The sequence below is a fragment of the Castor canadensis genome, chromosome 16 (assembly GCF_047511655.1).
Source record: "Castor canadensis chromosome 16, mCasCan1.hap1v2, whole genome shotgun sequence".
NCBI classification, from domain to species: Eukaryota; Metazoa; Chordata; class Mammalia; order Rodentia; family Castoridae; genus Castor; species Castor canadensis.
In genome coordinates this window covers 27,822,315-27,847,867 of record NC_133401.1, presented here as the reverse complement: position 1 = coordinate 27,847,867, position 25,553 = coordinate 27,822,315, and the positions used below count along the sequence as shown (strand labels likewise).

Sequence of the window (25,553 nt, the reverse complement as noted above, 5' to 3'; positions counted from 1 at the left end):
AATGTGTGTTTTATTTCTTGCGGGGTGGGTGGGTCAGGGATCAATGTGGTTGGACCAAAAGGCAGAACATTCTAGGGTACTAGGATCAACATCTGTGGGCGCCATGGTGGTTCCCGGGTGGGGCGGGCCGAGGGACGGGGCGGGGCGTTTTTCCTTCCCCAGGACGGAACACGGAACAGCGCACAGACTCACACACGCGCGCGCACGGCCCGCTCGGCTCAGCTGCGCCCCTGCCCAGCTGAGCTCCGCGATTAGCACCTGGGACAGCGCCACTAGCCCACGTGCGGGGGCGGGCTCCCCGCGGGCCAGCGCCTCAGTGCCTCCAGAAGGGATCAGACCAGCTGGCCAGCAGGTAGGAACTGCTGAGACCCTCTGCCCAAGCCACATCTTAGTCCCATCCCTACAGGGACCAGTTGTGTGTGGGAGGGGGGAGGGTGGGCAGTGGGTGGAGGGATGCTGGGAAGGATCAACAGAGGGGGTGGGAGATTGGAGCCCGAAACGTGGAAACAAAGAGACAGGAGGTAGGGGAAGGAAGAGAGGGAGGATAGACAGAAGGCCATGGGAGAGACCCTGGGAGACAGAGGCCAGAGAACAGGTAGAGGGCAGCAGAGACGCAGACGACGAGAGGGACAGCCGGATGGGGACAGACAGAATGGGGAAGACTACCTATTTGAAGAAATGGAGACCGAAACGTTCATGAGAACAGGTGTGAAGACTGAGCTCTGAATGCACGGAAGAGACCAATAGGCCGAAATGGACGTGGGGGCCCAACAGAGACACCGGGGCAGCCCCCCACTCTATCCTCAGCAAGAGTAGGGAGAGGGTCTGATGTGGAGGGAGGAGATTGGCTGTGGGCGCACAGACCACGGGCAACCCCTCTCCGTCCTCTCTGCGCCCCGGGATTCTGATCCCGGGTGGGGAGGGTCCCAGGCACCAACAGGGTGGGGAGCGAGCCTGCCCCGCCCGGATTCAGCTTCTGTGCGTCAGCCCCGCCCGTTGTCCTGGCAACAGGCCGTTGCCCCGCAACCAAAGTTGCTCCCACCTTGCCTAAGTCAAGCAAGGCCGTTGCTCTGGGCAACGCCGTCGGCTGGTTCCCACGCTCGCCAGCACCCACTTCCGGTGAAGGCCATTGCGAAGGGCGAGTAAGGAGCAGAACTCAGTAGGATACCTGGGGATGGGGGTGCCTTGGAGGTAGGGGGCGTCCCTTTGGGATGAAACTAGATCTTCAAAAGCCAGCCCTTCTTCGCGAAGAGACTGAGACTACAACTCCCAGCATGCACAAAAAGCCGATGGGGTTCTTTGTTGCGCGGAGGACTCAATGGATGCTTGGGGTGGGAGTGGAGGGCTAGGGCGCTTGGGTGCCTCTGCAGCTGGGACTACAGGACCCCAACACCATGTTCCCGGAGCCCCCGACTCCCGGGCCTCCAGTGCCCGACGTGCCTCCAGACTCCAGCCGCATCAGCCAGGGCGCAGGTGAGGAGCAACTGGGCTAGACACCCCAGAGGTGGGACCCGCACGCGTGTACTGGGGTGGGGGTGGCAAGCTGGAAGAAAATGCAGCTGGGAATCTGAATGAAATAAGGGGAAAAGGAGCCCACAAGTTTACAAGAAAAACCAGAAGCGGATCAAGGGGTGTGGCCTGGAATGGGATCTTGGATTGGTGAATGGGGTGGAAAGGAAGGTGGAACTAAATACGCAAGCAAATGTGGGTGGTGTTAGGCTGGGTGAGGGAATCTAGCTCTGTAGGTGAGGTCAATTGGGAGGAGAAACATGGGAATAAAATAGAATGGAAATGGTTGGAGGGAAAATGAGGTCAGGATTCCAGCTTCCATATGAAATCCGGACTGAGTTGGTCAGTCTACTTCCCAGGACTTCAATGTGTGATTTCACCCCTCTGCAGTCCCCCTCTGGGCCCTGGCCACCATTATACTGGTCTCTGGCCTCCTCGTCTTCAGCTGCTGTTTCTGTCTCTACCGGAAGCGTTGTCGGAGGCGGATGGGCAAGAAAAGCCAGGCCCAAGCCCAAGTTCACCTTCAGGAAGTGAAGGAGCTGGGCCGGAGCTACATAGATAAGGTGGGGCCTGGCTCAGTTCCTCCACCCTGCTCTTCTTGCACCCTGGCTCCTCTCAATGGCCTAGCCATTTTAGCCCCTAGTCCCTTCCCTCCTAAACACACCGTATCCGCCCATCTTCCCTGTGTGTCTAGCTCTCCACTGGACTCTGGGGACCTGGGGATGAATCAGATCTAGTCACTGTTCATAAGAACTTCCTAGCCAGATGGGGAGTCAGACATTCACAATATGGAGTGGTGTGTGGGTCATTTTCATGATAGAACAGGCATTTCAGCATAGCAGACAAAGCAACCGACAGCCTAGAGGGTTAGAGGAGGCTTCCTAGTGAAGGTGACTTCTGTGTGGAACCCAAGAGACAAAGTTAGCTGAGAGCAAAGAGGACATTCTAGTCAAAGCAGGCACTGACAGCCAGCATCAAGATTCTGAGGCATATTTAGAGAACAGAGTCGTTGTTTACAGTAGCTGATTGTAGAATACAGATATACCAGGACTCTGGAGAGCTCAGCACCATCTATGTGACAAGGGTAAGTGGGAACTACAGACACATTTGAGCAAGAGAGGGGCAGCGGAAGGTCAGAGTTAGGATGGAGGACAGATCTGGGGCCAGGAGACCAGGAAGGAGGCTGGTGCCACAGCCCCAGCAGAATGGAAGAGGCACTTGGTGGAAGAGGCCATGGGGGTGAGAATAAAAGGCCATCAAGGATCTGCCTCTTAGGCCTCTGAGTGCAGAGTAGAATACTGGGAGCCAGAGATTCCTGGGCTTCCAACCCAGAAGAACCATTTCCCTGCTGCGTTATCTTGGGAAATTCACTGTTGTTCTCTGAACTTCACCTTTATGGTCATTAACTAGTATTTTCCCTCCTTCCTTCTCAACAAGTGGCTGTTAAAATTATGCATGAGGATTCTCTCTAGGGCTCTGGTACCCAGCACCCTTTCCTATCCCTTAAGCTAGTGATGTTCAAAGATCATCTGCCTTAGAATCAGTTTCGATATTTGTTGAAATGTGAAGTCTGGATGTAATGTCACACAGACTCACCATGTCAGAATCCCTAAAGAAGTGACCCCAGGTATGTTGCCACAAGTCTCAGGGGGATCCTGGTTGACATTGAATTTTTTTGTGTGTGTGCGGCACTGAGGTTTGAACTCAGGGCCTACACCTTGAGCCACTCCACCAGCTCTTTTTTGTGAAGGGTTTTTATGAGATAGGGTCTCGCCCAGACTGGCTTCGAACCATGATCCTTCTGATTTCTGCCTCCTGAATAGCTAGGATTACAGGTGTAAGCCACCGACACCCAGCTGACATTGAATTTTGAGAACTGATGTGAGCATGGGTGAAGGAGAAGACTGCAGCTGTTCTTGTTCTGCAGAATGTCAAGCACACAGTAAATTTGCCATTTCTCCTCCATGTTTCACTGTGGCAAAATCAACAACATGGCAATGTGGACTACTACCCTAATCCGTTCATCAGCTGTGAAATAGTTTTCAGCATAGTTCCTGTGGACAGAAAGACACTACCAGCTCTTGTTCTAGTCTAAGCATGACAAATGCACCTGTGTGTTAGTACATTTATTCCCTGCCCATAGCAGATATTACTAATCAAATGTTGAGAATATGCTGTATCTGAATTGTTATATCTCTCTCCTGCCTGTGGCAGACATCAGGAATCAGACTCTGCTTAGCCTTCAAGTGATTAGCTATAGCCCAAGGGAGGGATCTGTGAGCCTTTCATGGCTTCTGTGCCCAGAGGACACTGCTCAGGGGGGACTTCACCTGTTCTTGCCTTTGACTCTCTCAGGTACAGCCAGAGGTGGAGGACCTGGATCCGACACCACCTGGGCCAGGGCAGGAGGTGTCAGAGAAGCAAGAGCTAGGACGACTGCAGTATTCACTGGATTATGACTTCCAGAGTGGCCAGGTGCGTGTGGAGGTGGGGGTGGGGGGGTGGGAGGGAAGGTTCCCAGGGTTTCCAGACCCTTTCCAGGGGAGGCCCTGGGAGGGAGCCTAAGACCAGGGTCCCCTGTTCTGTGCCTGGGCACCTGTAGCTGCTGGTGGGCATCCTGCAAGCTGAGAGGTTGGCGGCCTTGGACCTGGGAGGTTCTTCTGACCCCTATGTTAGTGTCTACCTGCTGCCAGACAAGCGGAGGCGGCACGAGACCAAAGTGCATCGGCAGACGCTGAATCCACACTTTGGGGAGACCTTTGCCTTCAAGGTGAGCACCTAAGGCCATTGTCCCATTGTCCACACCTGCTCGCAGTCCCTGGGACCTGAGGACAGACTCTTCGCTTTTTCTGGAGGCAGCCATAGCTCAGATAGTATCTACTAGCTCTGAGGGTATTGCACAGAACCTTGAATTGTCCCCTTGGGGCACTATTGACCCTAGAACTGTCTGTTGCCTTGGCCCTTGGGCTCTGTGATTTGGGTTCCATTTTTACCCCCCTAACCTGTTCCCTTTGGACCCTCATTGGCCCACTTGACCCCTTTCATCTGAATATACTATACCTCTCTTTCTCTTTGATCCTACCTCGACCTTGTATTCTCTGGTTGTCCTCCGCTCAGGTCCCGTATGTGGAGCTAGGGGGCAGGGTGCTGGTCATGGCGGTGTATGACTTCGATCGCTTCTCCCGCAACGATGCCATCGGGGAGGTGCGGGTCCCTATGAGCTCGGTGGACTTGGGGCGGCCGGTGCAGGCCTGGCGGGAGCTGCAGGCAACTCCGAAGGAGGAGGTGACTATGCTTGGCCCTGCCCCTAGACCCACCCCCTTAGGCCCCGCCCATCGCAACCCTGGGCCAATCAGATCACAGGGCCTCCAAACCCTCAGGGCTGCAGCCCTTGCACCTGTTTCAGAGGGCTGGCTCCAAGAAATAGATTGATAACCAGGTGGTTAATTCTGGACCATTCAATTCCAAGGCGTGGGGAGGAAAGAAAGGTAGGAGAGGATGGATGTGGAGCCCAGGTTCTAGTGACAGGTTCCATACCCTCTTTCAGCAGGAGAAACTAGGGGACATCTGCTTCTCTCTCCGTTATGTCCCCACGGCCGGGAAGCTCACCGTCATCGTCCTGGAGGCTAAAAACCTGAAAAAGATGGATGTAGGAGGACTGTCAGGTATGTGGGAAGCAAAGACATGCGGTGTAGGGTGGGATGGGGAGGGGAGGTTCTCGCTAAGGTACTGCTAGCTGCTCTGGGGGTCTCTTGGGGTTGACAGAGTCTCAGGCTGTGGTGGGAGGGTATAGGAGGTTCGATTTGTGCACCTGAGGGGTATGGAGGGTCGTTAAGAAGGCTCAAAGAGAGTCCTCATTCGTTTCTGACAGTCTAATCCCCCTGAACTCTGCAGCGGGGCCAAAAGACTACTTCTCCCTTTCCCTAGATCCCTATGTCAAGGTCCACCTGCTGCAGGGTGGCAAAAAGGTACGAAAGAAGAAAACCACCATCAAGAAGAACACTCTTAACCCCTATTACAATGAGGCCTTCAGCTTTGAGGTGCCCTGTGACCAAGTCCAGGTGAGCTGTGGCCTGTCCCCTGCCTCTGCTAAAATAGCCTTTCCACAGAGCCCCTGGCCCCTTGGGAAGCCTTATTCCAAGCAGAAGGAAGACTTTTAGCATCACCCTAGAAACCAAGGTTGGTTCTGGGGTTATGTTGTCAGTCTGTTTTCTCCAGTGAGGATCAGGAGGCCCAGACCACTAATGGAAGAGTCTTCTAAAAGTTAGGCTTGGATACCTTCTCCTCTAAGAGAGACCAGGATGCCCCTCCCCCTAGGACCAGGATGCCCTGCCCCTTAGGACAGGATGCCGCACCCCTCAAGGACAGGTTACTAAAGAGACTTCCCCTCACCCTTTTAGGGACCTGGCCTGTCCAGGCCTGAGGCTTGGGCCCTGCACCCATGTCAGTCCTGAAGATTTGCTCCTCTGAGAGGGCTGTTCCCTGAAGAGGCTCTAGCAGCCCCTTAGCAGTGGGGTCTTAGGGTTTATCACCTTAGAAAGCTCCAGAGTGTCTTCTCACTGCGGGCTCCAGGCTCCATCTGTCCCTTCCACCTGCCACCCCTACCTCGAGCTCCTCTAGCAAGGGCCCTCCGAAGTATGGTCACAGGGAGATGTCTTTAGCAGGGGAACCTGAGCCCCCTCTCTGCATGCCTCCTTCCCTCACCCTCCTGTCTCCTTTTCCTCCCATCCACCCCAGAAGGTCCAGGTGGAGCTGACAGTGCTGGACTATGACAAGCTGGGCAAGAACGAAGCCATCGGGAGGGTGGCGGTGGGAGCGGCAGCTGGTGGGGCTGGCCTGCGACACTGGGCTGATATGCTGGCCAACCCCCGGCGGCCCATCGCCCAGTGGCACTCCCTGCGGCCTCCTGACCGAGCGAGGCCGCCACCTGCACCCTGATACCCTCCCCTAAGCACCTGACCCCAGACCCCAGAGCTTGGCCCAAGCCCAGCCCAGTCCTACCTTCAGGCCTCTCCCCAGTAGCTCCTTCCCACTCCCCTATTGGCTGGCCCATTCCTGCCTTCTCACTGCCACTATGCTGGTCACTAGGGACAACTTTCCAACCCCTCCCCCCACCATGCACATACCCACAAACTCCAGGGACCCCTTGTAGGGAAAGGGTCTGGTCTCCCCCTACCAGGGTCCCACCCTCTGCTTTCTCCACTCAGTACCCCTCCCACCCCTGCACTGCTCCTGGGATCAAATAAATCCACAGCCCCTGACTTGGGAGGCATGGCCTGTGCTCCTTGATGGGGGCAGGCAGGGACTGGGGGGTCCAAGAGGGAACCTCATGTACAGGCATGAAGAGCACCAGGGCAGCAATCTGCCCAGAAGTTCATCCCCTCCTCCACTTACTCATTCACTCAGCCCCTGAGCTTCAGTTTCCTCATCTGAAAAAGTTGTGAAATACCTGCTGTGAGCTTGCTGTGTCAGGGGAAATTCCCTGCCTCATCCAGGGTCACATAGGTTTTCATAATCAGTTTGCATCCTCCTCCCTTTCTCTTTCCTTCAATCATCCATCCATTCCCTCTTCCCGGAGGTCTATGTATCAGCTTCTGTTAAGAGGTTGTGTTCCCAGATAAGAAACAAATACAGACCCTACCCTGAGTGACTTACTCTCATCAGGGAACCAGTTTATAGTTTCAGATTGCAATCTCCAGAGATTGGGAGAAAGAATAGTTATTCGTTCAGGCAAAGCCAGTGATTCCAATTTCACCTCATTCTTCTTACAACAGATTCTGCCTCCCAGTTTGTTTCTAGGAAAATAATTATTTCATTGGCTTCTCTTTCATCTCATCCTAATAGGCTTTGGGGTAGGGGGAACAAAGTTCTATGCAGTTTGGCAAGGAAGCTTTCTGAGCTTCTGAGGTGGAAAATGGGGCAAAAAGTACTCCTATGAACTAGAAAAGGGGCAGAGTATAAACTTGCCCCAGAGCTTCCTTGTAGCTAATGAGAAAGGGGAAGTCTGATCATAAACCCAGATCATCATGGGTTATGATGTCTATGAGACTTTTAAAAATTTACTCAAATGAATGCTGTAATTTTTCATGTGTGTGAGGGTGGGGTATCCTTATGAAGACAGACTATATATTATTACTGCTACCACTGTCAGTAAAAACCCTCACAACCACCTCATGAAATAAACATAAGTTTTATTCCCAGTTGCAAATTAGGGCCAGAGAATTAATGTGCTCATAATCATATAGTCAAGAAGACTGTCTTTAAATCATGGGATTGAACTGGTTCTAATTTAGACAATGACATAGGGACCTCTGGTTCTCTATCTCAACAACAAAGCAGACCAATAAAAAAGAAAATTACACATAGCCATCCATACCAGCCCTCAGTGAGGGCTGAGATAGTATAGAAATTGTGGCCAGAGGCAGGCTTTCTGAGAACATGAGGTTTGGGCTGTGACTTGAATGACAAGGAGGAATGAAACTTGCAAACACATGGGAGAAACACAGTGGAATATTATTTACCCACCAAAGGAATGAAGTACTAATTTATGCTTCAGCATGAAATGGATGAATCTGCAAATTAGTGTTCTTAGAGAAAGATGCCACACATAAAGGCTGCAATACTGTCCAGTTCCATCTACACGAAATGTCCAGAATTGAAGGATCCATAGAGACAGACAGTAAATAAGTTAGTGGTGACCAAGGGGTGGCAAGGAGGGGGAAAGAGAGAAATGGGAGGTGAGTGGGCAGAAGGCATGGTGTTACAGTTTGGGGTGATAAGAATGTTCTGGCTGGTTGCTGTTAGCTCACACCTGTAATCCTAGCTACTGGGGAGGCTAAGATTAGGAGGATCTTGGTTCAAGGCCAGCCTGGGCAAATAGTTCATGAGACACGCGCCCCATCTCCAAAATAACCAGAGCAAAATGAACTGGAGGTGTGGCTCAAGTGGTAGAGTGCCTGCTTTGCAAATGTGAAGCCCTGAGTTTAAATCCCAGTCCCACTGGGGGAAAAAAAAGTTCTGGATGAAGGTAATGTGATGGTTGAATGTACTGCATACAATTCATGGTATCACACACTCCCCTTCCTCCTAGACTTGATGGAAATCCAGGCATTGTGCCCGGTGTATGCTATAATAATAATAATGATGAAAATGAAAGAGTAGAGAATTCCAGGCAGAAGGACCCCCAAGTTGCAAGAACCCTGAGGCAGGAGCAAGCTTGGGTTCTCCAGGCTCGGGAGGCCAGTGTGGCTGGAGGGGAGGACAAGAGGGTTGTGTGGTGTGGCTGACCAGAGAGATCGTGCAGAGCCTGGGAGGCAGCTAAGGAGATGGGAGTTTTCCTGGGGATGGTGACAGGCTCCAGGAGGGCTTTTAGGTGCTTTGTTTTATTTTGCATTTCCTGTTTCTACAAAGCACTTAACTTTTTTTTTTCCATTGGTCTGCTACAATTGATCATTGGGTTTACAGTGTTTAACTTTGATCTTGGAGGAGAACAATTTGGTGTCCACATCAACATTCATGAGCTCACAGTTCACATGACCCTCTAATGCTGATGAGGGAACAACTCCCACAGGACCACCTTAGGACTCAGCACTAGTGATAATATTTGCTTAACATAAGCTATGATGAATACTTGTTTTATTCTTTTTTTTTTTTTTGATACTGAGTCTTGAACTCAGGGCCTTCATCTTGAGCCACTCTGCCAGCCCTTTTAGTGATTTTTTTTTTTTTTTTGAGATTTGGTCTCATGAACTATTTGCCTGGGCTGGCTTTGAACCACAATCCTCCTGATCTCTGCCTCCTGAGTACTCTCTGCCTCCTAGGATTACAGGTGTGAGCCACCGGTGGTTCTAATTGGGCAGTTCTGCATTTTGCCAACAAGTAAAAGAAAAATTTTTTCTTTTTGTGGCACTGGGGTTTGCTTGGCAGGTGCCTTACCACTGGAGCCATGCCCCCAGCTCTTTTTTTTTGGCTCAGTAACTTTTTCCCCAGGCTGGCCTCAAACTTAGATTTTCTCATTCACTTCCCACATAGCTGGGATTACAGGTGTGAGCCACCTCATCTAGCTACAAGTAAAATTAATACACAGGTTAACTCTAACTGGTTTGCTTTGGTGAAGGGGCTAAGTCTTTTCCATAAAAATATGCAGACTTTTTTTTTTTGTTTTGGTGGTACTGGGGTTTGAACTCAGGGCCTCACACTTGTTAGGCAGGCGCTTGAGCCGCTCCACCAGCCCTTTTTTGTGATGTGTATTTTTGAGATAGAATCTCACAAACTATTTGCCCAGGCTGTCATCGAACCTCGATCCTCCTGATCTCTGCCTCCTGAGTAGCTAGGATTATAGGTGTGAGACACTAGAACCTAGCAGATATGTTGACATTTTGTAACTTGGAAAAAAAATCAATCAAAATCTTTCCTGAACAATATTTATTATGTTTTCCTTCTTTTTCTTTTTAGGCAATTTATGCACTATTCTGAATTTATCCTAAAATTTTATATTGTATTTTATTTTGTATTGTATATATTTGAGGTGTACAACATGATTTTGTTTTTGGTTTTTTTTTGAGACAGGGTCTTGCTGTGTAGCCCAGGCTGGTCTTGAACTGGAGATCTTCCTGCCTCAGCTTCCTGAGTGCTGGGATTACAGGCGCATACCACCATGCCTGGCTTTGACATGATGTGTTGATATCCATATAGTGAAGTGGCCTCTTATGGTCACCATCACCTTGGAGAGTTATACATTCTCATGAGGATTGTAAGAGTTATCATGGTTTGATTTGTTTCACAGTCACTCTGGGTCCTCCACATGTTGGTGGGAGTGTGGTAACAGGAATGAAAGGCATTAGGCCTTCCTGGACAGAGCCAGGAATTAGGCTGCTGTGGGCAGAGGGAGATGTGTCTCACAAAGCCCCTGCCTCACAGGGGGCTCAGGACCACAGTTAAGCAGTAATGACATCAACTACAACCCATGGAGAACTGCCCAGTGCCAGGCCCTGAGCTCCTCAGGGCTTCTTCCCTGATCTCCATTCTCTGTGGCAGACATGATTAACGCTGAGATACTCAGCAAGGTTAGTCACTTGGCCGAGGCAGCTCAGCCAGCAAGAGACTGGGTCAGGATGTAGATCCAGGCATACCTGACACCGAAGACCACTATCAAGTGTCCTGTTGTCTGGTCCCCTGAAGATGAAGCAATGGACAGTGGCCATCCTGCTGCAAAGACACTCAGTGGAAAGTTGGAAGTGCAGCAGGACTTGGCTGGAGAGTGGGGGAAGAGCGATGGAGGGTGTTAGAGGAGGGAACAGTGCCTGGAGGGGACCTGGTGCACTTCTCCTGTCTTACCAAGTTTCTTACACCCTGGAGTCCTGCCAGAATTGATTACAAGTCACCAATGTGAAGTCACTGAATGTAGAATTGAGAAGACAGGCCTTGGGCTGGTGGAGTGGCTCACGTGGTAGAGTGCCTGCCTAGTATCTAGCAAGCGTGAGGCCCTGAGCTCAAGCCCCAGTACCACAAAAAAAAGAAGACAGGCCTCCTAGCACAGCACTGCAGGAGCTCCTCAGGTCTATCTATCTGTCTGTCTGTCTATCTATCTATCTTCTAGATGTCTACCTATCTATTAATCATCTATCTACAAATTAATCTATCAATCATCTGGATGTCTGCATCTGTCTATCTATCTATCTATCTGGATGTCTATATGCATCTATTAATCATCTATCTATCAATAAATCAATCTATCTAATCTATCAATCAATTTATCAGTCTAATCTATCAATCGATCTGTTGATCCATCTACCTGTCTATCTAATCTATCATCTAGATGTCTGTTTATCTATCATTTAGATGTCTATCAATCTATTTATCTATCATTTGTCTACCTATCAATCAACTATCAATCATCAATCTACCTATCAATCATCTACATAATCTATCATCATTTAGAAGTCTATTTATCTCTCTCTCTCTCTATCTATCTATCTAGACATCATCTATCTATCTATTCTTGGTTGTACTGGGGTTTGAACTGAGGGCCTTGTTCTTACTAGGAAAGTGTTTAGACACCTGAGCCCCAGTCCTTTTTGCTTTAGTTATTCAGATAGAGTCTTTTTTTTTTGTGGTTTTTTTTGGGTGGTATTGGAGTTTGAACTCAGGGCCTGATGCTTGCTAAGCTTGCACTCTAACACTTGAGCCATTTTGCTGGTCAGTTTTTGGTTGGGTATTTTTCGAGATAGGGTGTGAACTATTTGTCTGGGCTGGCTTTGAATCTTGATCCTACTGACCTCTGCTTCCTGAGTAGCTAGGATGACAGGTGTGAGCCACCATGCTTGGCTTGTTTAGGTTTTTTTATATATATAATTTTTATTAGGATATATTCATTACACAGGGGGGATTCATATTGTCAATTCCAAATGTGCTTATATTGTACATTGGTTAGAGCACCCCCATTGTTTGTGTTTTTGAGACGGTGTCTCACTATGCAGTCCAGGCTAGCCTTTTATTCAATATCTTCCTGCGTCTACCTCACCATGTTTTTTTTTTTTTTCTTGAGGTACTGGGGTTTGAACACAGGGCCTATACCTTGAGCCACTCCACCAGCCCTTTTTTTTTTTTTGATGGTTTTTTTTTCCAGATAGGGTCTCATGAGTTATTTGCCAGAGCTGGCTTTGAACCATGATCCTCCTGATCTCTTCCTCCTGAGTAGCTAGGATTACAGGTGTGAGCCACGGTGCCTGGCTTACACCATGCTTATAGTGCGGTGTTCTTTTTTTTGGGAACATTTATTTTTATTTTATTTTTTATTTTTATTTTATTCATATGTGCTGCAGTATTCTTTTTAAATGAAAACTTAAGGCCAGGCAGGCATGGCAATACACAGCTGTAATCTCAGAGGATGAAGGTAGGAGGATTGTAAATTAGAGGTCAGCTTTGTCTACATAGTGAGACCCTGCTTCAAAAATTAATTGCCTGGCACTGGTGGCTCATGCCTGTAATCCTAGGTATTCAGGAGGCAGAGATCAGGAGGATCAAGGTTCAAAGCCAGCCCAGGCAAATAGTTTGAGAGACCTTATCTTGAAAAAAAATACTTCATAAAAAAAGGGCAGGTGGAGTGGCTCCAGGTGTAGGCCCTGAGTTCAAAGCAAAAAAAAAAAATTAATACCAAAAAACTTACAGGATAAAATATAAACACTCTTTAGGATATTTCTTTTTTATTATTATAAATTTTTTATTAGGTTATACTCATTACACAGGGGATATTCATAGTGACAATTCCAATTAGACATATTGTACATTATTTACATTGCCCCCATTGTCTCTCCCCCTCAGTCCAAATATAAAAATTTTTTTGTGTGGAGTTGGCTCACTCTTGTAATCCTAGCTAGTCGGAAGGCAGAGATCAAGAGGATCGTGGGTGGAAGCCAGCCCAGGCAAACAGTCACGAGACCCTATCTCAAAAAAACCCATTACAAAAAAGGGCTGGTGAACTGGCCCTGCGTTCAAACTCCAGTACTGAAAAAAAAAAATTAAACATGGGCTCTGACCGTGCACTTACACAACTTCCTCACCAGAATCCTGACCCCAGTTCTAACAAAACTTATTTATACAAACAGCCAGGCAGTAACTGTAATTTATTGATTTGATTTTTTGTGTTGTACTTAGATTACAGATATAAATTTAGTAACTTTAATATTCCGTAGTATATACGATACGTGTATATACATTGCGGTGCTGGGATCTAACCCATGGGTTTTACATGCTAGGCAAGTGCTTGACCAGTGAGCTACGCCTCCCAGACCTAAAAATAGTATAAATGCAAATAATTCAAGAGTATCCATAGTAGCAAAATATAGCAAAACAGGAAGTCATAAATTTTGATTATTTTTAACCTTTATTTTAACGTAATATATTTAATTGTATGATTACAGTGTTTAATTGGGGGAAGGGTATACTGGGGTTTGAATTCAGGACCTCGCGCTTCCCAGGCAGGCATTCTATCACTTAAGCCACACCTCCAGCCGGAGTTTAGTCTTCAATAGCGAGTATAAGTAGCAACCCACTTGCAAAATTCCTGAAAATTTATAGAAGAGCAGGTGTCCTGTTTTCCACCTGGTTAGAAGGCTTGCGTTAAGGCAGACCAAGGGTGTGAAGGCAAAGGTAACAGAGATCTGCAGTCTGAAGTCTAGACCACCTCACTTCATTTTGGGTACATCAGAGGGTTGGTGGAATGGCTCAAGTAGTAGAGTGACTGCCTAGCAAGCGTGAGGCCCTGAGTTCAAACCACAGTACCACGCCTATCCCCCCCCAAAAAAGTACTGTAATTTTGGATTCATCAGGATTCCGTTCATTTTTGTCTTAATGTGAAGCAGCCCACCAGATCGTCCCAGAAATGCCACGGCCCCAGATCCCGTCTCGCCTCCGCCCCGTTGTCACGACAACCGCGTCCTCAAGCTCCTCTCTGGCTCGCCTTGCAGGCCGTCCCTCTGCGTTCCTATTGGCCAAAAGTTCCTAATGGGCTGGTCATCTTCACCTTCATTGGTTAGATGATCGCTACTGTACAATCCTGCATGCTCCTATTGGCTGATTGGTCAAAAGGGGCGGGCCTCTGGGTAGCAGTTGAACTGAGGCAAGGTCCCGCACACAGTACGCGACAGGGACAGAGGGGACCATCCTGGTGTATTTGGAAGGATAAAGGTGAGAGGGACGAGAGGTGAGGGGCGGTGAGAGACGAATGTGGTGTACCAGAGTGGGGTTCCCAGGATGTTTGTTTCGCAGGGCGATGACCACGCCTGCGGGCTCCGGCACGGGCTTCGGCTCGGTGTCCTGGTGGGGCCTGTCCCCGGCGCTGGACCTTCAAGCTGAAAGTGAGTTCCCAGGACCACACAAGGTCTGAGACAAAGGGCGCCCATAGGATCTTTAGGCCCAGCATCCATGGCAGGGGCCGTGCCAACATTTTCCACAGTTCAACAGCAGGGGGCGCGCCTCGGAGTCCTCTCTGAAGACTTGCAAATCCAGAAGAGGCATTGCTGCCTTTGGAACCCAAGCCCAGGGCAAGGCCTGCTGGACTTGTGTCTGTAGTTCTAGGAGACGCGGCAGGGGACGCTCTGATGGCCACCAGCCCCACACCGCTGTCGTCTTGCCAGGTCCTCCTCTGGATCCGAACTGTCAGGCAGATACAGCGCACAAGACCCCCGAGCTGGACGTGTTGCTGCTGGGCTCCGTGGATGGGCGACACCTGCTGCGGACCCTGGCCCGGGCTGCGCTCTGGCCTCGAAGGAGGTTCAACGTGAGCTGGAATTCTGGGGTGTGGAAGGAGGAGGATGAAGTTCAGAGCCCAGATTCCCGAGTCCTACAGGGAACAGGGGTTGGAATTTAAAAACTCTAGGTCCAAGGACAAAGGGGCTGGTGCCTGGACTCCAGGATCTGGAGGAGTGGAAACTGGGAGCTGGAACCCATGGTCTTGGGTAGCAAGGGGCTGGAGACTCCTGGGTTTCAGATGGAGGAAAAGCCTGAGGATCCGGCCTCTGGTATTGGTGGGAAGGAGGAAGGTTCTGAGGGCTCAGATTCCTGTGGTTGGGTGTGGGGGTCGCGGTGGGGGGTGAGGGGGTGGTGGAAGACTGGCGTAAAGGATTCTTAGGTCCGTGGAAGGAAGGGACCAAGATGCAGGTCTCAGAATTGTTCTGCCCTGTTCATCCTTCCAGTTCTATGTGCTAGAGAATAATCTGGAAACTGTGGCTCGACACATGCTGATCTTCAGCCTAGCCCTGGAGGAGCCCGAGAAGATGGGGCTCCAAGGTCAGTTACTAGGACCCAGGAATTCTGACTCCAGTTACGTTTCGCTCCCTACAGGGGAGGCCTTTCAACAGTGTGCTTAAAAACTTTGAGCCGGGTGTGGTGGTACATGCCTGTAATCCCAGCTACAAAGGAGGGAAAGTTGAGAGAATCATAGTCTGAGGCTAGCCCTAGGCCTACCTGAAAAATAAGCTAAAGCAAAAAAGGGCTGGGATTGGGGTTCAAGTGGTAGAGCACTTGCCCAGCAAGTGCAAAGCCTAGTACTGCCAAAACCAAAACCAAACCAAAACAGCAAAGTGCGTTGATTATTGTCCCCTGTTTCATCATTTGAAATCTTAGGGTTTTACCTTTTCCCACATGTAAATCAGTAGAGCCACATAGGATTGTAAGAGAAAATCTCAGGGAACTCTCAGAACAGTGTATGACACCATGTAAACACCCAAAACCTTCCATGGGAGAAGGACAAAGGAGATCAGGAGATTTCTCTGAGGTGTCAAGTCCCCCAGATGTGGGGAGGCAGAAAGTGATCATTTCCTGGGACCAACTTCAGCCTGGTCCCTGGAGCAAAGCCTCTGCTCACACAGGCTGCCATCAGATCCTGCCTTGCTTGCTGTGTGTCCTGGGGCTAGAATCTACCCTTTTCTGGGTCTCATTTCTACATTTATAAAACAGGAATCCTAAAAGTTCCTTTCTTGTGAGGATTCGGTGAAAAGTGCATAGTGCTTAGTTTATACCATCAGCTCAGTACATTTGAGCAATTATTTTTATCATGATTATACATGGTCATTGCCATTAATAACATAGGAAATTCAGTGCACAATATGCCTTATTTTAAATTTCTTTTTTTTTTCCTTTGGTGGTACTGGGGTTTGAACTCAAGGCTTCATACTTGCTAGGCAAGTACTCCACAATTTGAGCCACTGTGTCAGCCGTTTTTTGTAATGGGTAATTTTGAGAAAGGGTCTGGAGAAGTATTTGCTTGGGTTGGCTTCCAATTGTGATCCTCTTGATCTCTGTCTCCTGAGTAGCTAGAATCACAGGCATGAGCCCCTTTTGGCCAGCATGTTTTAAATATCTTAAACAACTAGAACTAAACTAATGTAACTAAAGGCATATAGCTTTCTTTATAAGGTTCTTAACTAAAATGAAACAATTTATATAGACATAAGTATAAAATGAAACTATATAGAACTATCACATATATAAATATGTAAAGGTACACAGTTCTTTCTTATAAGGTGTTTTTTTTTGTTTGTTTGTTTACAGTACTGAGAACTTATGGCCTCATAGCTGCTAGACAGCCACTCCACCAGCCTGGTGTTGTGTTGGGTATTTTTGAGATAGGATCTCACAAACTATTTGCCTGGGCTGGAACCCTTCTGATCTCTGCCTCCTGAGTAGCTAGGATTACAGGTGTGAGCCACTTGCACCCGGTTTAGGAAGTTCTTAAAGAGCCAGGTGTGGTGTGACATGCCTGCACTGCCAGCACTAAGGAGGCTGAGGCTGGAGAATCTTGAATTCTCAGTGCAGCCTGGCCTTCAATCAAGACCCTGTCTCAAACAAACAAACAAAAAACCCAAAGAAAGATTCTTAAACTAAGCTGAAATGATTTAGCACTATGACTTTTTGTGTTTTCCTTTTTTGTGCTGGGGATCAAACCTCGTATTCTAAGCAAGTGCTCTGTCACTGAGCTAATCTGCAACTCAACATTTTAAAATACACGTATATCTCACCTGTAGGTAAATCTAGAGCTCACCTTTTTCTATTTTAAAGACGAGGGACGTTTAAACATGAAATTTAGATTCAGGGAATAAGTTATTCTTCTTGTTGTAGTTACCAAGATGGGTTCCTTATGCACACTATGTGACTATGAAGTAAGGGTCTGATTTCTGGGCTCAATCCTCGGCCTTCCTCCCCGCCCCCCAGTTATTTTCCCCTTCCCCCCAGAGCGGAGCGAGACCTTCCTGGAGCTGTGGGGGAACGCGCTGCTGCGCCCCCAGGTGGCCGCCTTCGTGCGCACCCAGGCCGGCCACCTGGCGCACCTGGTCCCGGAGCCCGACCGCCTGGCAGAGCATCTTCCCTGGCTCAGTCTCGGCCCGCTCAAGGTGCCGTTCCTGCCCGCCTCTGTCCGGGATCGGGAGAATGGAAATGGGTGGTCCAAAGGATTCACGTTGATGGAGCTGGCTGGGGTGCGGGAGTTCGTATCCCAGCCCTTCCGACTAGGGTAGGGGGTGGTTTCTTCTCCCAGAGCCTCAGTTTCCCACCTCCTGGGTGGAAGGTTGGAGGGGTTGCGCGGGAGAAGTCGCTCTCTGTGCATGCCTCACTCCCCATCTCTCCCTCCACGCTTGTCTGGCCACGCAGTTCCGCGAGCGGGACGCTCTAGAGGCCGTGTTCCGCTTCTGGTCTGGCGGCGAGAAGGGACCCGAGGCCTTCCCCATGAGCCGGCTCTGGGACTCGCGGCTGCGCCACTACCTGGGCTCGCGCTACGATGCCAGGCGCGGTGTCAGCGACTGGGACCTGCGCATGAAGCTGCACGACCGCGGGGTAAGGGGGCTGGGGGCTGGGAGCCCATGTCCTGGACATGACCTGAGGGAGGAGGGCATGCCAGGTCCACCTAGGCCTCTCTGCTTCCCCACCTCTACCCTAGGCCCAAGTCATCCACACCCATGAATTCCGACGCTGGCGGGACACAGGCGTAGCCTTTGAACTAAGAGACTCCTGCGCTTACCACTTGCCCAACAGGACCCTGGCGTCTGGTCGTCTCCTGAGCCACGTGGGTGTCCACTGCCTGGCTTGGTCTACTCCTGTTTTTTAAGGATCCAGGAGTCAGGGTCCCCAAATGAATTCCACCTGCCTCTTGTCTCCCTGCTTTTCCAGCATGGGGAGCGAGTGGCAGCGCGTGGGTACTGGGGGGACATTGCTACAGGGCCCTTCGTGGCCTTCGGCATCGAGACAGACGACCAGAGCCTCCTGCGGACCAACAATGGACAGCCGGTTAAGGTGTGGGTTGGGTAATGCTGGTGCTGGGGGCCTGTACCCTGCCCTCCGCCTTCCAGGCTCCCCCCTCTGCCCAGGGGTCCTACTCCTAGTTTTAGGGAGGCGCCTCCATCCAAGTAACAGGTTCTGCCCCCAGCATCCTGGGCCGCGCCCTTCTGTGGGCTCTGTCCTAAACCAGCCCTGGGAATGCAAGAATGCCGGGAATCATAGTCCTGGGAGTTAGCTGCCCCATCCCCACCGACTGTAAGTTCCGTCCCCGACAGCCTAGTTGCAGCGTCTGCCCACGCCCCTTCTCTCCTCCCCAGACCGCTGGTGAGATCACGCAGCACAATGTGACAGAGCTGTTACGAGAGGTGGCCGCCTGGGGGCGCCCCAGAACCGGCCAGGGGATCCCAGAGGGTAGCTCTGAGCCATCCGCTTCAGGTAAGGGGACTTCGGTCTCCAGGTTGAAGAACTTCAGTCTTCAAATCCAAGGGTGGATGGAGCTGGTTTGGGATGCTGGGCAAGTGACCTCTCCTTTATATTTGTCTCTTTTTTCTTCCTTTGTGTTTCTCTCCTTTTTCCTAAACCCTGGCACCATCCTTAGGATTGTGAATTCCAGTAGTAGAATTCTCAGCTTGCTGCTGACATCTAACAGGGAGCTAACTATCCAGCTCCCCTTTAAACACCCTCCCCTGCCTGGATTCCAGCTGTGCCCCTCTCTAACCGTTCCCTCACCTGACCCTCCCTGGGTCTGTTTCCTTCTACAGAGGATGCCCCGTGTGGCCCTAGGTCACCCACTTGCTTTCTTTTTTTGAGTTTCAGTTGCTGCTGGTACATGCCTGCCTCCTGGGCTGACCTTCCCAGGCTCTTTTTGCAGGAATTCACCCCAGAGAAAAAAATGAAAGGGGCCTTTTAAGAAGGACAAGGGCCAAAGTGGGTGCTGGTAGTTCTTGTCTGTAATCCTGCTCAGGAGGCAGAGATCAGGAGGATGGAGGTTTCCAGTCAGCCTGGGCAAATAGTTCATGAAACCCTGTCTCGAAAAAACTCATCACAAAAAAAGGTTGGTGGAGTGGCTGTGTAGGACAAGGGCCAGGCCTTGTGGTACACCTCTGTAATTCCAGGCAGAGGCAAAGTCATGAGTTCTAGGCCAGACTGTTATGCTCAGCACTGCATATCTCTGTCTGTCCCTTTGAGTTTCGGCCCCTCATTGCCCCACCATCCAGAGATGACCCCCTTCTGCTCTTTCCCAGCAGTGCCCACTCAGGAATTCTTCACAGTCCACTTCCTATCCTTGGGTTCTGCTCAGACTCTTCACCATAAGGACTGCTACCAGGGCCGGTTCCAGCTTCTCTATGTCGCCAGTGGGTAAGGAGGACAGAGCCCCAGGACCGGCCTCAGCCCCTCCCTCCTCCCACCCAGGACTGCTGCATCGCAGCCTTACCCCGCCCCCTCCCCTCTAGGTCCCCACCCCCGACACCCCTGAGGAGCCAGTATCCTAAACCCTCCCCTTTCCTCTCTGCAGGATGGTCCATCTTCTCAGCCCTGAACTTGGAGCCTGCGTGGCCCCTGGAGGCAACCTGGTTGTAGAATTAGCCCGGTGAGCCAGCGGAAGGAAGGGCGGGAAGATGGGGCTGGGTTTAAAGCCGGATTGCTCACAGGCCATTTCCCGACTCCAGGTACCTGGTAGACCTGCGGCCTGAGCAGCTGCAGGCATTCTCCTCCCGGGTAGGAGAGCTAGCGCAGGCGGCTGGGTTTGCCCCGCAGACTGGGGCCAGCCCCTCGGAGACCTTCGCGCGCTTCTACAAGTCGGGGGACTCTGCTCAGGACAGCGTCGACCCAGCTGTGAAATCCGGACATCAAACCTGTGACATCCTTGCTCCATCTCCAGAATCAATGAGCCCACCCCAGGAGGACCTGGCCAAGCCCCCAGGAGCAATGAGGCCGCAGCAGGAGGACCTGGCCAAGCCCCCAGGAGCAATAAACCAGGATCTGGACAAGACTCCAGAAGCAATGAGCCCGCCCCAGGAGAATCTGGCCCCGCCTCCAGAAGCAATGAGCCTGACCAAGTAGGACCTGGCCCCTCTCCAGAAGGTCGAGCCCCACCCCCCTAAATCCTCCAGTGTTCCTCAGAGTCTCAAGGTCCACTCTAGGAGGGCCCTATGTGGAGAGATTCTGTCCATACCTATAGTGAGTCCGCTTTCAAAACTACAATTTGACTGAACCACCCCCCTCCCAGACCAAGCAAGCACCCCATTTTTAAGGCGGGTCCCAGGATTAGAACCAGAGCATATAATTTTAAACCCACTGCTAGAATGCTAGTTTTTACTCTGTGCCCCAGAGGTGTACAGCCAGAATTTCAAATTCCATTTCTGGGATTCTACATTCTATGCCTGGGAACCTAGATTGCCCTCTCAGAATTCTGAGTTCTACCTCTAAACCCAGTTTAGAGATCTGACCCTGTGTCTCAGAGCCTCTACCTCTTGCTCTTCTCTCCAGGCACCCCATTTCTAACTGGGGGTGTGGGGTCTCCTTCCTGGGGCCTGGTTTGCTCCCAAGTGGTTCCAATAAAGAGATTTTGGGTCCTCTTTCTTGTCTGTGTGTCTGAAAGTCTTCCCTGTTCACAGTCTGTCTCCAGGGCTGAGAGGGGAAGGCATAGAGACAGAAACCGGACTTTTGGGTTTCCAAGGCGGTGGATTTCTCAATGCCTTAGGCCGAGAGCCTGGGGTTCCACACCTACATTCTCAAACTAATCAACAATGTGTATTGAGTGGTTGATGAGTTTGGTCCCTGAAACTGACCCTAAAAGGGAGGGGGCTGGGGCAGAGAGGAAGTTCTAGCTCTTATGAAGATGGCAGTTTAGTGAAGGACTGGGACCTGGATCACTGGGTCTGAGAGAGGAGGTATGGGGTCTAGACCCCTGTATCTGAGGGAGGAGGGCTGGGATCTGGACTCCTGGGTCTGAGGGAAGAGGGCTGGATGTTTGATTCCTGAGCCTGAGAGAGAAGAGATGGGGCCTGGAGTCTTGGATTTGAAGGAGGACGACTGGGGCCTGGAGTCCTGAGTTTGAGAGAGTAGGGCTGGGTGTCTGACTCTAGGGTCTGAGGGAGGAGGTTCTGGGGTTTGGAATCTTGGGTTTGAGGGAGAAGGGGGTTGGAGACCGAACTTTGTCTGAGTGTACAGGAGGGGTCTGGTGTCCCTGACACCAAAGTGGCAGGGTGATCCAGCTGGAGCTCCGCCCGCCCCGCCCCTCACGCGCCCCCGTTATCTCCCATCCTGGGTAGGGGAGGAGACAGCAGTATATTTAGGCTCTGTCCTCTGCCCCTTATCTCAGTGTCCTCATTGAGGTTTGAGCAGACCAGAGGAGACCAAAACATCCTGGGACCTCCAAGGTCACCCCGGACGCCCCCCCACTGAATCTCTTGCCTCCTTCTCTGCCTCCCACGACCCCGGCCTGAGTCTTGGCATGGCTGACGAGTGAGTGAAGCTTGGTACCGAAGGGAAGAAGTATGAGAGGGGGTGATCTCCAGGGTCCCTTAGAGGGTAAGAGCTAAGAGGGTGGACACCCGGCCTGAGAGGGGAGGCAGAGGTTAGGGCGCCTGGGTAGAAATGAGACAAGAATTTGGGAATTAGATTGCTGGGACCCGAGGGAGAGGGAGCTGGTGGCCCCAACTTATCAAAAGGGCGTCTGGCGTCCTTTAGGGGGAAAACATGATACAGATCGCCATTAACCTCTTCTCCCCTGTTCCTCCCCCTCCAGGAGCAGTGACGCGGTGAGTGCTATGGGCTAAAGCGCTGAGTGTGTGCTGCAGGGGGGATCGGGGCGGAAGGTTGCAGCCCCAGGAGAAGACTGGGGCCTCTCAGTGGTGACGCGGCCCACACCTTCACCCCCAGGCTGGGGAACGCAGACCCGTGCCACCCCCGGTGCGACGCCGCTCCTCTGCCAACTACCGCGCCTATGCTACCGAACCGCATGCCAAGGTGGGGCGGGACCAACGCGGGGCGGGGCCAGAGCTGGTCGGGGCTTCGCTGGCTTGGATTTGGAATCCAGCACCTTGGGAAGTTGGGGCGGAGCCAGAGTTTCGATGGGGTGGGGCTTAGATCGCAGGTGGAGCCAAGATCAGTGGGGCGGAATTTCAGACAGGGGCAGGTTCGGATTGGTAGCAGCTGCCTGTGGGCGGAGCTCCGCTGTCCACAGGATTGATTAGGGGGTGGATGGGCGGAGCCTAGATAGAATCAGAGCCCGAAATTGGTGAAAGGGACAGAGAGGGCGTGGCTTCAAGTTCGAGGACGGCCGGAATCTGAATCTGCTTGACGGGGTGGGAGTGATTTCAAATCTCTCCCCGTCCTTCTTTGACCTTTCCTTGCTCCATGTCACCCTGGTAGAAAAAGTCTAAGATCTCTGCCTCAAGAAAATTGCAGCTGAAGGTAAAGATGTCCTCAGGGGGGCGGAACTTCGGGTGGGTGAGAAGATGGGAGGAGCTTGTTCGTTTGGAGGCGTGGCTTTCCTTGGGGCAGGGCCGAGCTTTGGAACGAAGGATTTGACTGAGCCTTCGGAAAACCCGGGCAGAGCTTAATCCCTCCACTTCTGGGGCCTGATGTGTCCACCAACTCCTCTGCAGATCCTAATGCTGCAGATTGCAAAGCAGGAGCTGGAGCGGGAGGCGGAGGAGCGGCGCGGAGAGAAAGGACGCGCTCTGAGCATCCGTTGCCCGCCTCTGGAGCTGGCTGGGCTGGGCTTCGCCGAGCTGCAGGTACTGGCTCAGGAGACACGGCTTCCTGCCCAGCCTGGGACCTGAGGCTCCTAGTCTTTCATCTCTTAAGGACTCAGGACAAGAGGCGGTATCACCCCTTCTGCTCAGAAATAGGGCTTCGTCTCCCTGGGGACATCCTCAGCTTCAACTGCAGTTTTCTTGAAAATCTTAGAGTTCTTTGCCAGGATGACATGGAGCAAGGAAGGGTTAAGGAGGAAGATCTGAAGTGTCATGGTGGGAAGGACCTTGGGAAAGCACAAGTCCAGATGGCAGCCACCTGCAATCTCAAAATCCAGAATTTGGTTCCTCTAGACATAAATGGCCAAACTCTCAGGCCTTCTGACTCCTAGACCTCTTTATTTGTAGTTTCTCTGGAATCCAGGTTCCAAACTTTTGCTTCAGACTCAGGGGTCCCGGCCCTCGTCCATAGACCCAGGAGTCCAGACCTCATCCCTGAGAACCAGCAGTCCAGGTCCCAGATCTCCCTCAAACTCAGGAGTCCAGGCCCTGGTCCTCCTCCTTCAGACCCGTGTCCAGATCCCAGCCCTTCTCCCTCAGACCCAGAAGTACAGGCCCTGCCCTCCTCCTTCAGACCTAAGAGTCCAGGTCCAGCCCTCCTCCCTCAGACCCAGAGGTCCAGACCCCAGCCTTTCTCCCTCGACTTAGGAGTCCCAGTCTCTAGTTTTCCCCAGAATACACATTTTCTTCCAACAGGACTTATGCCGACAGCTCCACGCCCGGGTAGACAAGGTGGATGAAGAGAGATATGATGTGGAGGCAAAAGTTACTAAGAACATAACAGAGGTGGGAAGCACTGGGTACTTGGCACCCTTACGGTAGGGTGATATTCCCCGACTGGAATCTCAGGATGACTGTTGCAACTGCTTTTGGTTACAGATCCCAGGAGATTCATGATAAATCTTGAGGAGGTGGGGACAGGGATATGCATAGACTTTGGCTAAGGAGACAGCTCACATAAGACCAGAGGCCCAGGAAGCATGAATATGTTTGTGGAACTGTATGATTGGAGCATTGAGTATTGGTAAATGGCTCAGGCAGGGGACAGGAAGTTGTGATTTACACCTCACTGGACCATCATGTGTCAGAATTTTTGAGAGGTGAGGCTGGGGCACATCTGGGAGAGCACTAAGTTCCAGGATTAGAGATCTGAACCCAGGACCTGAGCTGGAAGGGTGTTCGAGGCTTAGGTACTAGAAGGCAGGGAAGGGATAGGAAAAGAGTGTGGAGTAGAAGAGTGGTGTTCTGGGGAGAAGCAGATGGAGGGGCTCCACTCCCCGTATGGCTGCCATCAGATTGCAGATCTGACCCAGAAGATCTTTGACCTTCGTGGCAAGTTTAAGCGGCCCACTCTGCGAAGGGTGCGGATCTCTGCTGATGCCATGATGCAGGCATTGCTTGGGACCCGGGCTAAGGAGTCCTTGGACCTGAGGGCTCACCTCAAGCAGGTGAAAAAAGAGGACACTGAGAAGGTGAGTGTGGGCTAGTCAGGAAAGGGGGTCCTGGGGGGAAAGGCTGTGAGGGATAATGACTCTAGGGCCTAACCTGAGGGCAACTGTTCTTGGAATTGAGTTGAAAAGCAGCTGGTAAAGGGTCCTCAATGAGTAGTATGAGAGGGACACAGGAAATGCAAGTGAAAGACAGGAAGTGAAAGGGGAAGGCAGGAAGTGCATTAGGGAGAGAGAAAGTTGCAGAGTCAGGAAGTTTATGGGGGCTATAGGAAGTCCATGAAAAAGAAAAGAAATACATGAGGGAATAAGGAAGGGAAAATCAGAAGTATACTAGGAAGAGAAGTGCAGAAGCAGACAGGAAGTATGTGAGGAAGACAGGAAGTACATAAGGGAAGAAAGAAGGGAAAGACAGGAGTATACTAGGAAGAGAAGTATGGAAGCAGACCGGAAGTGTATGAGTATGACAGGAAGTATATGAAGAAGACAGGAAGTATGTGAGGAAGACAGGAAGTGGAAAAGTGATGACAGAAGAGTAATAGGAAGTGACGAAGTACCAAAGAAGACAGGAAGTGTATGGGGAAGACAGGAAGTGCATAAGGGAAGAAAGAAGGTAAAAACAGGAGTGTACTAGGAAGAGAAGCGGTAAGGAAGCAGACAGGAAATGCAGTGAAAGAGACAGGAAGTGTGTGGGATTATTGGAGTGGATGGCAAGTGATCCAGAAACAGATTCTTGAATAGGTATCTGGAGTAGAGTAGCCCAGCAAGCATAGGGGCAGGTGGAGGATATGTGGAAGCTGGAGACAGGAAGAGACCCTAACCTCTGACCCTGTCCCCCCAGGAAAACCGAGAGGTGGGAGACTGGCGTAAGAACATCGATGCACTGAGTGGAATGGAGGGCCGTAAGAAAAAGTTTGAGGGCTGAGCCTGCCTGCTCTCCACCCAGCTCTCAGAGTGGCCCTGAGAAATAAAGCTTCTCCCTGAGCCGGAAATGACCATGTGTCTGCTACACTGGGTCTTAGGCATGAGAAAGATGGGAAAACTGTCCCCCAAAGCCATACAG

General features: G+C 51.0%; 3 protein-coding genes across 6 annotated transcripts; all 3 read left to right on the top strand.

The window, feature by feature from the left end:
• The first annotated feature begins 182 nt into the window (after positions 1–182).
• On the top strand, positions 183–7,181 carry Syt5 (synaptotagmin 5). Of its 4 annotated transcripts, none has more exons than XM_074058279.1 (9): positions 183–352; positions 1,339–1,473; positions 1,900–2,072; positions 3,865–3,984; positions 4,112–4,279; positions 4,627–4,794; positions 5,060–5,174; positions 5,437–5,570; positions 6,247–7,181. In XM_074058279.1, exons 2-9 carry the CDS (start codon positions 1,395–1,397, stop codon positions 6,445–6,447), a joined length of 1,158 nt encoding a protein of 385 aa, XP_073914380.1. In that variant the 5' UTR covers positions 183–352; positions 1,339–1,394; the 3' UTR covers positions 6,448–7,181. The 4 variants fall into 4 exon arrangements, with proteins under 4 accessions (XP_073914380.1, XP_073914379.1, XP_073914378.1 ...); XM_074058278.1 differs by having other exon boundaries at positions 185–352; positions 1,344–1,473; positions 5,057–5,174; XM_074058277.1 differs by having other exon boundaries at positions 185–352; positions 5,057–5,174.
• Positions 7,182–13,776: 6,595 nt separating this feature from the next.
• Dnaaf3 (dynein axonemal assembly factor 3) lies at positions 13,777–20,847 on the top strand. The gene is made up of 12 exons (XM_020179248.2): positions 13,777–14,196; positions 14,262–14,366; positions 14,646–14,788; positions 15,204–15,297; positions 17,242–17,399; positions 17,656–17,838; positions 17,942–18,067; positions 18,172–18,294; positions 18,597–18,714; positions 19,527–19,638; positions 19,796–19,870; positions 19,950–20,847. Exons 1-12 carry the CDS (start codon positions 14,046–14,048, stop codon positions 20,341–20,343), a joined length of 1,782 nt encoding a protein of 593 aa, XP_020034837.2. The 5' UTR covers positions 13,777–14,045; the 3' UTR covers positions 20,344–20,847.
• Positions 20,848–21,587: 740 nt separating this feature from the next.
• Tnni3 (troponin I3, cardiac type) lies at positions 21,588–25,482 on the top strand. The gene is made up of 8 exons (XM_020179276.2): positions 21,588–21,747; positions 22,031–22,043; positions 22,165–22,251; positions 22,657–22,698; positions 22,893–23,024; positions 23,739–23,828; positions 24,338–24,514; positions 25,332–25,482. The coding sequence occupies exons 1-8, from the start codon at positions 21,737–21,739 to the stop codon at positions 25,413–25,415; spliced, it is 636 nt and encodes a 211-aa protein (XP_020034865.2). The 5' UTR covers positions 21,588–21,736; the 3' UTR covers positions 25,416–25,482.
• The last annotated feature ends 71 nt before the right edge of the window (positions 25,483–25,553 follow it).

Bases quoted from the DNA above. Each gene is read 5' to 3' on its own strand.
- Dnaaf3 (XM_020179248.2), top strand. From the start codon at position 14,046: ATGATCGCTACTGTACAATCCTGCATGCTCCTATTGGCTGATTGGTCA. The intron at 15,298-17,241 runs GTCAGTTACTAG...CCTTCCCCCCAG, and splicing joins CGAGAAGATGGGGCTCCAAG to AGCGGAGCGAGACCTTCCTG. The intron at 18,295-18,596 runs GTGTGGGTTGGG...TCTCCTCCCCAG, and splicing joins ACAATGGACAGCCGGTTAAG to ACCGCTGGTGAGATCACGCA.
- Syt5 (XM_074058278.1), top strand. From the start codon at position 1,395: ATGTTCCCGGAGCCCCCGACTCCCGGGCCTCCAGTGCCCGACGTGCCT. The intron at 2,073-3,864 runs GTGGGGCCTGGC...TGACTCTCTCAG, and splicing joins GCCGGAGCTACATAGATAAG to GTACAGCCAGAGGTGGAGGA. The intron at 5,175-5,436 runs GTATGTGGGAAG...CCCTTTCCCTAG, and splicing joins GGATGTAGGAGGACTGTCAG to ATCCCTATGTCAAGGTCCAC.
- Tnni3 (XM_020179276.2), top strand. The intron at 22,252-22,656 runs GTGGGGCGGGAC...TCACCCTGGTAG, and splicing joins CTACCGAACCGCATGCCAAG to AAAAAGTCTAAGATCTCTGC. The intron at 24,515-25,331 runs GTGAGTGTGGGC...CTGTCCCCCCAG, and splicing joins AAAAAGAGGACACTGAGAAG to GAAAACCGAGAGGTGGGAGA.